This window comes from Euprymna scolopes, chromosome 7, assembly GCF_053919585.1.
Source record: "Euprymna scolopes isolate OS-2025 chromosome 7, ASM5391958v1, whole genome shotgun sequence".
Classification (NCBI taxonomy): Eukaryota; Metazoa; Mollusca; class Cephalopoda; order Sepiida; family Sepiolidae; genus Euprymna; species Euprymna scolopes.
In genome coordinates, this window is record NC_136488.1 from 104,961,386 (window position 1) to 104,974,921 (window position 13,536).

The 13,536-nt window shown below is 33.2% G+C and overlaps 1 protein-coding gene across 1 annotated transcript in view; it reads left to right on the plus strand.

Moving 5' to 3' along the window:
• Positions 1-229: 229 nt before the first annotated feature.
• The window catches only part of LOC145279873 (uncharacterized), a 266,143-nt gene continuing 252,836 nt past the window's right edge, over positions 230-13,536 (plus strand). Inside the window, exon 1 of the mRNA XM_080131330.1 lies at positions 230-584. Within this exon, the coding sequence (XP_079987456.1) occupies positions 459-584 (126 nt within the window). The 5' untranslated portion in view covers positions 230-458. The remainder of the gene's footprint in view (positions 585-13,536) is intronic.

Genomic DNA, 13,536 nt, shown 5'->3' on the forward strand with positions numbered 1-13,536 from the left:
CACATCTTTCAGTCGCTGTATAACCATCAAGTGTATGCTTTTGTAATTACTCTCTCCTCCATCTAAAGCTTTATACTCTTTTTTTATCGCTTTAGGTTTACCCTCCCTCCTCATCTTTTTCGACCCAAACCAAACCAAAACCATTCAATAAACGCGCTGCTCGTGCTGCTGCTGCTGCTCCTGCTGCTGCTGTTCAGATTAAAAAAAAAAAAAGAAAGAAAAGAAATTCACATTAGAAGTAAAGAAAGACATCGTTCACACATATCTATCTCGTTTATATATTTCGGATCTGCATTTAAAAAAGAGAAAAAATATTTTATCCATAACCTGGAGGATATATGTAATATATATATATATATATATATATTTTGCCTTTTACACTTTTTCATTGGAGTTCATTTTTTTTTTTTTTTTTTTTTTAATTCTGTTGCTAAATCGCGATCGAAACGGGAGTGGACATGATACCCAAAGCGAATTCTCTACGACTACCAACCATTTTTGTTGGCATCTTATTATTATTACTTCTAAGTTTCAATTTTGTGGCCGTGGCTAAAGAAACGGCAGCGGCCGCAGAAGAATCAGAGGTAAGTAAAAAAAAAAAAAAAGAAATTTTTTTTTAATTAACCATTTCATTGTTGCCAGGATCCCGATCTCTGTAAAATATTTGCCTCCCCACGAGAGAAAAGTTAGACACGAGGTCCAAATTTAACGTGGGTATCCAGTAATCCAATAAGGGGGTGGCAGTCCAGATTGAGCAAAAAACAAAACAAAACAAAAAAAACCCCTAAAAAAACAGAAATTTCATCATTTGACAAAGATTTCTCCTTCTATTGAACACAACACATACTACACTATGATCCAATTTCTGTATTGCATCTTTTTAACAAGATCTCATCTCTGCATGGGCCATGCAGTGCATGCACTGCATGCATGGCATACACTACGTACGTGTTTGTTTCTCGCATAAACGTAATCTTGATAGAGACACAATTATTATTCAACGCCCGAATATTTATTGAGATCACAAAGAAAATTACAAAAAATAAACCATTTATTTTTAAAATCCTAATTTAAAAAAAAAAAATATGTATAAACCTGACTATATTTAAAATTATTTGACTATAAACGGATAATGTGTAAATACAGGTACTAATTAATGTTTTCTTTACAACCATACGTTGAATTGAATATCGAGTTATTTAAAAGGATGGTGCATGAAAACAAAAAATTCTTTTGTTTCTTTTTAGGAACCAAGGTTCAAAATGAACACAAAATACTCTAATTTTGCTTTTAAACTTTAATTCCGGCTACATATTTCTGATCGACAATTTTAATAATTTTTAAATTTCGAAGGAACACGAAGTAAACAAATGACTGCCATTAAAAAAACAAAAAAACTATTTAATTAAAATGGCCGACTTGTTTATTTATTATTGTGATCATTTTGTATGATTTTAAAGCTTTTAAACTGTCGATCAGAGAATAATGTATGGCTTGAATTAAAATTTAAAGGCAACATTGAGATATTATAGTTCACATGTCCTCAAAAACTCCAAGGAAATGCGCATTTTCGAACGCGCCTCTGCCGTATAAAAAAAAAACAAAAACAAACGTTCTACTACAACCACTTATACAATAAATGAATCTATAAAAACGCGATCGATTTTTGTTGTTTATATCTAAACACACACACACACATTATATATATATACATATATATATATATATATGCAAAAAAGATTAATCTTAATCGTATTGTTGAATCTCTAAATATCACCCCATAATCCTGATTGTGTTAGAGTTCATTATTTAACCCTAAATTTAAATACTTAGAAAACATCTTATAATATTAATCTTTATCTATCACATTTCTTTTAAAATATTTCTATTAAATACACACACACACACACAAATATTTTTTTCTGTAAAGACAAGGTTATAGGCAATGTGTTTTGCCTATTCAATGAATAACAGCACATGTCATTTTGTAAAAACGAACACTACTAACAGATTTTTTTTTTTAAATTGGATAGTTATCTATTTTCACCGTTACAAACAAATAATTATCTAATTATGAATAATATTTAACAACAATAAAACATAAATGATTTAATTTAAAAAAAAAAAAAGCAATTAAATGTGTTTTTGTGAGAGAATGTGACCTACAAATCTCAGAAGATTCTTTTTCCTGGCAAACTGAGTTTAATTATTTGGAATTATTTTAGTCACTTATTGCACCTTTTTAAAGATAAATATTTAAAAAAACAAAAAAAAAAATCGTTTTTGTTATTTTCAACATTAGATTTAAATTTTATGATGTTTATGCAAAGTGTAATTTTTATTCTTCAGATTGGTGAGATCCGAGATGAGAACCTCCAATTATTCTACACTCAATTATTATACGCCAATAAATAAGATTCGAAATATAATTTCACATGAATTTGTGTTTAAATAATAACGCAGTATTATGTTTTTATTATTAGTAGTGTATTTAATAATAATGCTAAAGAAATTTAGCCGCTTGGTTATAAAAAGAGGGATCACATTTAGGAGGAGGAGGGGACTAAGATTAAAAAGGATTTATTTGAATCGCTTAAATTTTTCAATTTCAAACAAAATCGCAAAAAAATAAAACTGAACATTTGGGTTTGTATTACAATCCACAGACGTACGAAAAAGTGTTCAAAAATAGTTAAAAAATATAACAAATGATAAGTTACTCTTCTACCTTTCTGGAAAAGTTTTTAGTGGTTTTACTCATTTTAAAACGTTTAATCGATTCGAAAATTCAGTGTTTATCTTGCGAACAAGAGGAAAGGCGGCGAACTGTTAAATACACGGAGTTTTGAAAAATTAGTTAAAACTAAAAAAATATACAAAATACTATTAGAAACCCACCGAATATGTCACGTTAACATATAGTGCGGCTTTCTAACGGTATTTTGTGTAATTTTTGAGTTTGAACATTTATTTATGTTTTTTTTTTTTTTTAAATTTTGACCACTTTTTCGTACGTCTGCGGATTGTAATACAAACCCTAACATTTTTTTAAATAATAAAAGAAAATTATTTTGCGAATTACAAGGATGCATAGATTGATTCGAAATAAAATCCTTTTAATTTAAATTTTAGTGTCTATAGGTTTATTTTTGAAAGTGCTGAAAATCTTAGCTTCGAAAACTGTCAATTTTTTAATATATGAGGATAAAGCCAAAATTTATATTCAACATTTTAAATGCTTTCAAATTATTGGCGGACATGTACAATACGCACCCTTTCTTTTGCAATTTTTTCAGTGGTTTATTATCGATTGGACACTAATCTACCAGATTATCAAAACAAAAAGCAAAAACAGTTTTCATTGCAAGTTCTAATAAATCGACCCCATGTATTGGAAACACTCGATGAGAAAACAAAATTTGTTTTTATTAAAAATTACTTTGAATTGTGAAATATTAAAACAAAACTGCGTGCTAGTGCAATTATTAACCCGCGCTATTTTTCAAATGGTATTTTCAAGTTTAATTAAAGTTTTGAGATCTGTTTGTATTAAATTGTAAGGTTAACATACAGAATAGGTACAACCCCCTTCCCCATTTTAAGAATGGCTTTCTAAATAATAACGTTATTATTTCAGCACGGATTACTACCTAAAACTGGTACTTGTGCATGGACGTTACCGTGAGTTTTACTTTCAATTGGGAATTAATAAAACGGTGAATGTGCGCTAGATGTCTCACCCACCCAAAAAATGAAATTATAAACGAGAGCAAAAAAAAAAAAAAAAGAATGGTAGATATGAATCCTCTCCTTCCCTAAAAAAGCGAAAAATAAAAATGACCAACCTCCACATCTTAAAAAAAAAAAAAAAAAAAAAATTCCTTGCGCAGACGGGACTCTCCAATGTCACCCCCTCCTCCAAAAAGAAAACACTCGCTCTTTTAAAAAAATAATTTTCAAGTTCCAGCAAAGAAAAATAAAAAATCTCTCATCTGACGTGTTCTTGTTGAGTGTTTCTAACATGGGTGATCGATTTACTAGAATGTTGTAATTTAAAAATAAACACCCTTTTCAAATGTTTAAATATTGACTTTTTGTTTTTTGCTTTTGATAATCTGGTGAATCGATAATAATCCGCTGGAGGGGGGGGGGGGAGAAAAAAATTATAAAGGGGTGCGCATTGTACACGTCCGCCAAATTCGTTACAAATTTCAAAGGGTCACGAAGTAATTTTGTTTTCAACAAGTAAAATGGCCACGTTTACGAATAAATCGAAATGCACTCTGGAGAAATTAATTTCGAATTAAAAAAATATAATTTAAAAAATCTTTTTTATTCTATGCTATTGCATTTTTTATTTTAGTAAATATTCAACTAAATCAAAATAAACGTGTAAGAGACGAGAAAAACGGCCAAGAATTGGATGCGATTTTATTTACATAGAGACAATTAATCATTTCCTTTTTTTTTTGTAATTATTTCGTTGGTATTTATATATAATTAGATTTATTATTTGTATACTTAGCAGAAGCAGCGGGCAAAAATAATTCAACTAAGTTTTATGCAATCTGTATTGCAAAGGTTATTTGTGTGTGTGTGTGTGTGTGTGTGTGTGTGTTTAGTACACAAATTGGGTTTGTATTACTGTACACATAGATTCGAAAAAGTTGTCAAAAAACAAATATGACAAATAAATGTTATCAAAGGCAAGATAAGTTACTTTTCTACCTAACTGGATATATTTTTTGTGTTTTTATTCAGTGTATGTTTATTTAGCTCGAAAAATATGCAGTGTTTACCGATGTATTGGAAAATTCAAAATGGCGGCCGACTCTCTCTCGGAGAGGGTAAGTTTGGGAAAAGGTATTATAAATAATAAACTAGACAAAATACTGTTAGAAATTCGCTCAATATATGTTACCGTGACATAAGTTGACATATATTCGGTTGTTTTTTAATAGTATTTTGTCTAGTTTATTATTTATAACATCTTTTCCCAAACTTACCGTGTTAAAGAGACAGTCGGCCGCCATTTTGAATTTTCCAATACATCGGTAAACACTGCATGTTTTTCAAGCTGAATAAACATGTTACATTGAATAAAAACACAAAAAATATATCCAGTTTGGTAGAAAAGTAACTTATCTTGCCTTTTATAACATTTATTTGTTATATATCTGTTTTTTGACAACTTTTTTTGAATCTATGTGTACACAAATTAAATATAAATAATTTTCGCGTGATTGAAGATTTTTCAGAAATTGATGTTGAGATCAAAATATAACTATATTTATGACGAATAAAATGTAAAAAAAAAAAAACGATTTCAAATAAATTTGGAGATATTTTCAAAAAGATGGCCCTAGAGTAAATGACAAATGTGGTATTGTGGTGACTGACTGAGATGATAATTATCTCAGGTGATTCTAGCGAAGAGTATGATAATCAGTTTTTTTTATTACTTTTGGATCAAGAATGATTAACGATTCTCGTATTCCCACGACTTTGATGAGATTTGCTCCTAATTTTTTTTTTGCAAATAAATAATTCAAAGTGTAGTATCCGTTTTGCCCTCTTTTAGAAGAGGATTAGGAGAAATAATTAATTCTCATATTAAAAGTTGACATCGTGTTTAATTTTGTCTTCGTGGGGAGGTAAGTAAATATACTTTTTTTAATCTAGGAAATCAGGTTTTCACGTGGAAACTCAGTAGTTTTACAAAAAAGGAAAACACGCCATCGTCAGTTTATTTTCGTGATTGTTTTTTCTAGACCCCGTAATATTTTCCAGAGGTGAGGCAAACCAATGAAGTTTTAATAAGATTCATACAAGAGTGCTCAATACCGAAGTAGGGCAAGATGATATATTTTTTATTTGTTCTGCATAAGAATTTATATGTCGCTACACATTCATGAGCATGTTTCGGTCAGTCAGTTACAAGACACCTCTTCAGACGATATTGCTTATACAAAAGTAAAGTCCGTAACATAAAATTAATCAGGAGGAATGCTCTTTCCACCATAGTCGAACAGTTTTTTGTTTATTCCCTTATATCTATGAATTCCATGTACACACACGTGAGTATGTCTGTGTGTGATGTAGACTGTTATCTTCACGTTGGAAGTTATTTTTGTGGCACTTTCTCCCCCCCCCCCCCCGCAATGTTTACAATCTTCGCACCTTTTCTTTTTTATTCATTTTCTTTTTTTTTTTTATTCCCTCTTTTTCCTTTTAAGGGCGTGTTACGATTTCAGTATGGCTGACTGGTTGTTTTTATCAACTGCAATCTATTCTTTCTCAAGCGCACGTATTCCTCTACCAGCCAACTAATAAAAAAACCCTTTCTAATAATAAAAGGGCTCCTTTCGAACAGATCTCTTCTCTTTTCATAAAAATGCAACTATTCATTAATTACAATTTTTAAATTATTTCAAACTGTTATTCTGTTCAGGGTTCAATGTTAGGGGACTATTTACCCAGCTTCTTCGTGAGGGTGATTCTGATTCATTGGTTTAAAAGTTTTATTTGAAGCTTCTTGTTTTAAATGGTACAAAAGTTAGGATGATAATATTAAATTAAATTACAGTTACATCGTGTTACATACAGGGAGGAGGGTTAAAACTGTGGCGCGCGTTGGAGGTACTTATTGGTTTATTGCCGATTTACCTAAGGCGCTCGCGTACCGAGAAATGCCGACTTAGCTGATCTGATCTGTGCAACGTTTTGGGTCTTTAACGTTTTAATGCCCACCGCGTGATATTTTCTCCACAGTATCTTTTTTTTTTTTTTTTTTTTTTTTTTTACACTGGCATCACAACATTATCAAGGCCAAGAGGCCACTCGAGGATAAGGGTTAAAGAGTGTACAGTAGAAATTGGACAATATAGTAACCAATACGGTAAATTTGTTAACTTATATGGAATGGCTCATCAAGAACTTGTTTACGTTAGACTTGAAGACAACCATATTGTAATCGGCCGGAAAGCAGGAAAACCCAAGACAATTCCACAGGCGTGCGTGCAGTTCTAAGAAAGAAGCTTTGTTCATGGAATCTACGTCCAGGCCCAGGCACAGACAAAGAGTGGGGGGGGGGACTACCGATAGTGCCCTCAGCCAGACGAGTGCTTCCTGCAAAAGTCCGGCGAAGGGGGGCTCAGACCGAAACTCAGTCGAACACTTTCCACGAAAACAACGATACATCAGAGACAAGCTCGCAACATCTCCTCCGTGAGACAGAGGCTGCAGGGAAGAGAAAAAGACATCCCCCACGAGGCCACGAAGTCCACCCCGAACTCCAGCAAGGCAGGACAAGTCCCTTCCAGCAGCTCCCGCCCAGACGTGGCAATAGCACTTCATCCCCGGACAGTGGCAGTGTCATCAGCACAAATGTCTACAAATGATGCAAGGATGCGACTTGGAAGATCACCAATGTAGATCAGGAATAGAGTCGGGCCCAGGATGGACCCCTGAAGGACTCCAGCAGTCCAGCACCAACTCTGCGAACCTCCGACTCCCGCCCCTAACCACCACTCCCACGAACCCACCAGAAAGAAACGATCTAACAATTGAGAAGACACCCTCAGCCACAGCACAGCTAGAGATCCCGCGAAGCAAACCCCCGCGCCCCACCCCATCAAAGGCCTCAGACATGTCAGGAGCAACTGCCCCAAAAGGCCGCCTCCGCCAAGAGACTCGCCAATCCTACGAGACACAACTGCAAGCACATCCGCCGCAGATCCAGCAGAACGGAAACCATACTGAGTGTCACCAAGAAGGCCACTCCTGCTTAGATGGTTGACCACTTTCTGCACCCAACACAGATTCCAGCAACCTACCCACTGGCCCGTACCGAGAGGGGGACGAGCGATCACCCGAATTCCCAAATACAGGGCACACCGATGAGACCCTCCAGGGCGACAGGAAGCTACTCTTCCCAAGACAACGCCCAAACAGTTCTGCAAGTATGGGCACCAGCTCCGGCTGAAGCCTCCCGTGCTCCACCGGAACCAAGGTCCTCGATCAGCTCGGCAACACCACGCACAGATACATGCATATCATATAGCGTGCCCTCCGATACAGGAGGAAACACTGGGGGTTGGCGGCTCCGGTCGCAAAGGGCAGAACCAGCCGCAAAGGGCGCAAAGCTCCTGGCAAAGAGCCCGGCCCCGTCCGATCTTAGTGTAGTAGTATCATATATATTCGTCCGTCATAATATTCTCCGAAACGTTAACTCTTCTTTTGGAGGAGGGGGGGGGGGGCTAAAATTACAAGCTGTGTAGTAAAAAAAAAAAAAAAAAAAAAAAGAAAGAAATCTGGGTACTCCTTGGGCGTTGAGGTCTATGGCGACCAGCATAAAAAAACAAGCGTCGCTCCCTTCCTGACGCACGTAACATTTTTTATTTACTGACGTAGTAACTAAACGATTATTATTAATAATGTTTCACTTTTACAGACATTTGTTTTTTAATTTCTTTTTAAATGACGACTTTTATCGGCAGCGTTCAACATCACTCGTTTTTCGAACCGAATAAACATTTTACATTAAAGAAAAACACAAAAACTTATCCAGTTAGGTAGAAAAATAACTTATCTTGACTTTGATAACATTTATTTGTTAAAAATATTAGTAAAAGTGAGAAATTATCAGTAAATGATTTAGTTATTTTTTTTCGTTTTTTACCCCTCCGCAAATGCGAGTAAAATAAAAAAGTCTATAAAAAGTCGTCATTTAAAAAGAAATTAAAAAACAAATGTCAGCATACCCGCAAATGCTATTAAAAAAAAAAGTCGATAAAAGTTATTTAAAAAGAAATTTAAAAACAAATGTCTGTAAAAGTGAGACATTATTAATAAATGTTTAGTAACTTTTTTCTTTTAATATTTAAAGTAAAACTTTTTTCTAAATAAATGAATAATGTGACAAATAATCGTTACGTGCACATGCGTCAGGAAGGGAACGACGCTTGTTTTTTTTTCTGCTGGTCGCCATGGAACTCAACGCCCAATGAGTATCGAAATTTGTTAGTGGCGAATATTAAACGGAAAATATCGAACCTTTGCACCCGTCCAAAGTGACCCTTGCTGCAATATGTGGTTAAGAAGAGGGGGGTTGTAAATAGTGCATTCTTCGTACAAGATGCAAATAATGTTTGATTTTCTTGTCATTCTTTAAAAAAATAAATTGTAATTGATTATTCCCAAAATGCTATTCTTGTGTTAAGGTTTATTCCCGAATAGTTAGTTGCCTCTACTCAGTAATAAATTTTATTATTGAGTATTACGTCTGCTTAATTTTTATTTTACCGCGAAATCTTTGCGTCTAAAGTTCACGTTGACACACTGAAGTTAAGCAACGTTTAACGATATTTAGTTCTCTCCTACTGCAAGAACTTGGACACCAGGGTCGGAAAGTGGGATTGAGTAGTCGGCGCCCCAGAGGAGGGGCACTGTGACCTTCAAAAAGGTGCCTGGGAACCACATCGGCATTTCCCGGTGAGGGCGCCTCAAATCATTAGACAAAGCTTGGGAGGGTGGACCGACCGCCTAGAACTGCACACCCACCGCAAAATCAACGGGGACTAGATCATTACAGGAATGATCTAATCTCTGTTGATTTTGGGGGCCCAGTATAAAAATCCATAGCCGTAACGTTTAACATGGTCGCTAAATTCAAGAGGTTATATGGTATATAACCTCTTGAATTTATATTATGTACTCATTCCTCGTGACAACAACGCACAGTCCTGTGTCATCCGTTGTGGTCTGTGCCAACCATTCAATGGCTGGTGATAAACAGGTTTCAGAGATTTTATGTATATTATTTGCTTTTACTAATATATATATATATATATATATATATATATATATATATATATATATATATATGTATGTGTGTGTGTGTGTGTGTGTGTGTGTGTGTGTATATGTATATAGAAGGGGTTTTTAAATAAACAATCCATAACTACAATTTTATAGGCACTGTTAATAATTCTAATAGTAACTAACACATGTTTAGACTACACTCTCCTTCATTGGATAAAAACAAAAATCATTATCTGCGCGAAATACGAGAAATTGATATTGACCCGCTGTCTGTGGCCCGGCGAGCGGAGAAATAATTAAAAATATACTCATGTTTACATTTTATTAAATAAGAATTTTCAAAATTCGTTTTGATTTTTTTTATTTAAATGAATGTTCTATTAATAGTAAATAAAAACATAATTCATTGTGTATTTATCAAAGTTACTTATAGTTGAGAAACACGGATAAATTTCTTAATACAAAGATATGATTTTTATCATAAAATCAATCGGTAAGTAAGTATATCCATAAGTTTTTCTGTTATGTCATTTTGAACTGCACACCGCCACACCACACCAATGAATCAAATGACGCAATGCTAAAGTGGAAGTGCTTTTTTTTCTTTTTTTTTTTTTTTTTCATTTTTAAAGAAAGTTGTTTGCAAACTTTTTAATAACACATGGGACGCGGAATGGCTGGGAACTTTGAAACTTTCAAGTTCATATCGGATCTTTTAAATGATCGAGAGAAATACAGTGATTTTAGTGATTACCGTTGGTATCACTTATTGAGTTCGAATTGGTTTGAGCCAGGAAAAGTTGCGTTTGCAAAGGCAGTTAAATTTTAAAAATAAAATCAAAATTAAAAGTGATCCTTCTTTTCTCATTCTCTTTGTTGATCAAATAGTATTATTGGTTGTGGTGATATTTCCTTTCATTTCTAATAGATTATTCCAATCTTAAGTTTTATAGTTATATTACTTTTAAAACAGAATCAGTGCAGAAGCAAAAAGGTGATAAACAGCGTATAAAATAGGCGTTGGGGGGGGGTCAAATAACAATGAGAGGTTATCATGATAAATAGGTATGTAAGATATGGGTCACTTGCTGGGTTGATTGCAAATTGTGTCTCATTAGAACAATTAAAATTGAAGATTTTTCGTTTTGTGTAACTCGGCGCTTCTTCGTTATAAGAGCGAAATATTAAATTTTAAGTAAAACCAGTGGTATCTACTTAATTGTCATAATTTAGTAACGTATCAAAAAATGACGAAAAATGATAAAATGGAAAATTAATTATTAATGAAAATAGTTTTCGAAATAAATTTCAAGTTTATACATGAATAAACAGCATGAAGTCAGGGGAAGTAACTGCAGTCCGTTTTACAATTAATGGTGGATATCACTGATTCATGAAATCCTCAAAGTACATGTGTTATGTAGTAATACGATAATATTTAACTAACTGCGATATGACAATTAAGTAAATAATATTGCTTTTAGTTGAAATTAGCGTAAAAAGTACGATACCATTTTTTTTAATGAAAATTAATTTTTTCGACTTTTGAATTTCGCTGTTGTAATGAATGTTATATGCCTATAACTCTACACCCAAATTAAAGAATAACAGATAATGTCTTGATTTAGTAAAAATAGGGATATCAAAATGAACGCTAGAAAGTGTTCCAATACTATTCTCTTTAAATACTTTAAATTATTTACTTAAATGGGCTTGTATATGTGTTCAGCGTTCCAAATTGATCTTTTCAAAAGACTGCTATTCTATACGATAAAAACACACACATGCACACACATAAAAATAACCGTCTCTCTCTTACGTTTTTAAACGGGGAGGTTACTTTACCGTTTTTGTAATTATTTTATTTTTTATTGTTAGGGAATATCTCTTATTCGTTTTCTGAGTCAGCTTTCCGAACATTACCTTTCCGTTCCTTCTCCCTCTTACAACCTGTTGGCAAGTGCGCGCATGCGCATTACTTAGCTTTTCTCGTTATATAGGGTCAAGTAGGGAACGCCTTTTTATTTTAAATACTGATGTTTACAAACTCCCCACTGCAGCAAGATGTGATTTAAAGCCGTTTAACATGACGAAAACCAAATATTTTCCAGATTTCAGAGGTTTTTTGGGGGGATATATTAAAAGGTTTTGAGAGGCGCGCGCGCGTGTGTGTGTGTGTGTGTGTGTGTGTATATATATATATATATATATATATATATAATTCAAATTTGCATTAAATTTAATTCATAGTCATTGAACGCCAATTCAGCAACATTCCTTGAATTTCAATTTCTTAAAACTCCTTAAATTTGAAACATTGTCTAAAATCAAAATCATGTTATGGATTTTTATTTAAAGTGGAATAGGGATTCTAGCTACAAAATTTAATATCATAATATCTTGATTGCAAAACTGTTCTGTTCAGGGAGCGCGTACGAGTATTCTTCTGGTGAACTTATAAGGATGAAGTACAAAAGTGATTCTTCATATGAGATAAAACCATCTTTAGGTTGGAGTGGGTAAATCTAACCCACCCCCAAGCAGACTGAATATATCAAAAGTAATCTTTAATGAATGTTAACTTTACTTGTGAGAATCTTGAAAGTAAAAAAAAAAGTGATAGATTAAGTCTTCTTAAGCTGTTTATTTATTTTTGTACACATTTTTCCTTCGGCAATAATTGATATGAAACCCTATTTTTAATTATGTTTCTGTTTTTAATGGACATGTGTCACACAGATACTCTTCAACATTTTTATCACCGACTTCTGTTTTTTCAGTTGTTCAGTACTATTAATGAATTACAACATAGTTTATAAACATTTCTTATGAAAAATAGAAAGAAAATAAACCAGCTATAGGTTGATACTTTTATCGTGTTAATTTCACCTCGTGTTCACGTTGGCTCTTTCCATTTCATAATTTGTCAATAAGTAATTTTTAAAGGATTGTAAATGACCCTCCCCATTCGCCTTATAAAATTCTGCTTTCTCGGCATTTTCCAGCCTCCGGGCTGGAATCAAACTAATATTTTCAAACCATCAACTTAAGGTTAAAATTAGAAGTGATAGAAAGAAATTGCATTTTATAGAATTAAACAAAAGGTGGATACAAGTTGCATACTTGAACGTAGAAAAGGGAATCAAATATGAGTGTGTTCCCTGTCTAAAGAGGATACACACGACTCTAGATCCTGTTTTACCGCAACTCAGTTAAGGTAGCTTCTTAGTTGAGTAAATGAATCATGTCCCTTATTTTTTTGAGTAATAAGGATCCTCATCTTTTGCAATTGTTTTTTAATCTTTGAATGGCACCATCCACTTCCAACTTCCATCTGTTTTATTTGCTTCCACTTGTTTCCCTCTCATTAAGAGACCAAACACATTGTTTTCAGATTTAAGCATTTTTTTTTTAAAGGTTTGAGAGGGTCTTAATAGTTTGATTTTTTTTTGTCTTTTATTTCTTTTTTTTTTTTTTTTAATATACGTATGTGTTTTATTGCTCCACTTCTAAACTTTTTCCAGTACAATTATATATATATATATATATATATATATATATATATATATATATATATATATATATATATAATTAATCCAGATATTGTAAGTCCATAAATCATACCTGGTTTTGATGATTGCTGAGATAAAAATGGACTTGGAAAGCATAAAAGGAGCAGTGCCTAGACGAATGGATCAAAACTTGTCTAGTTAA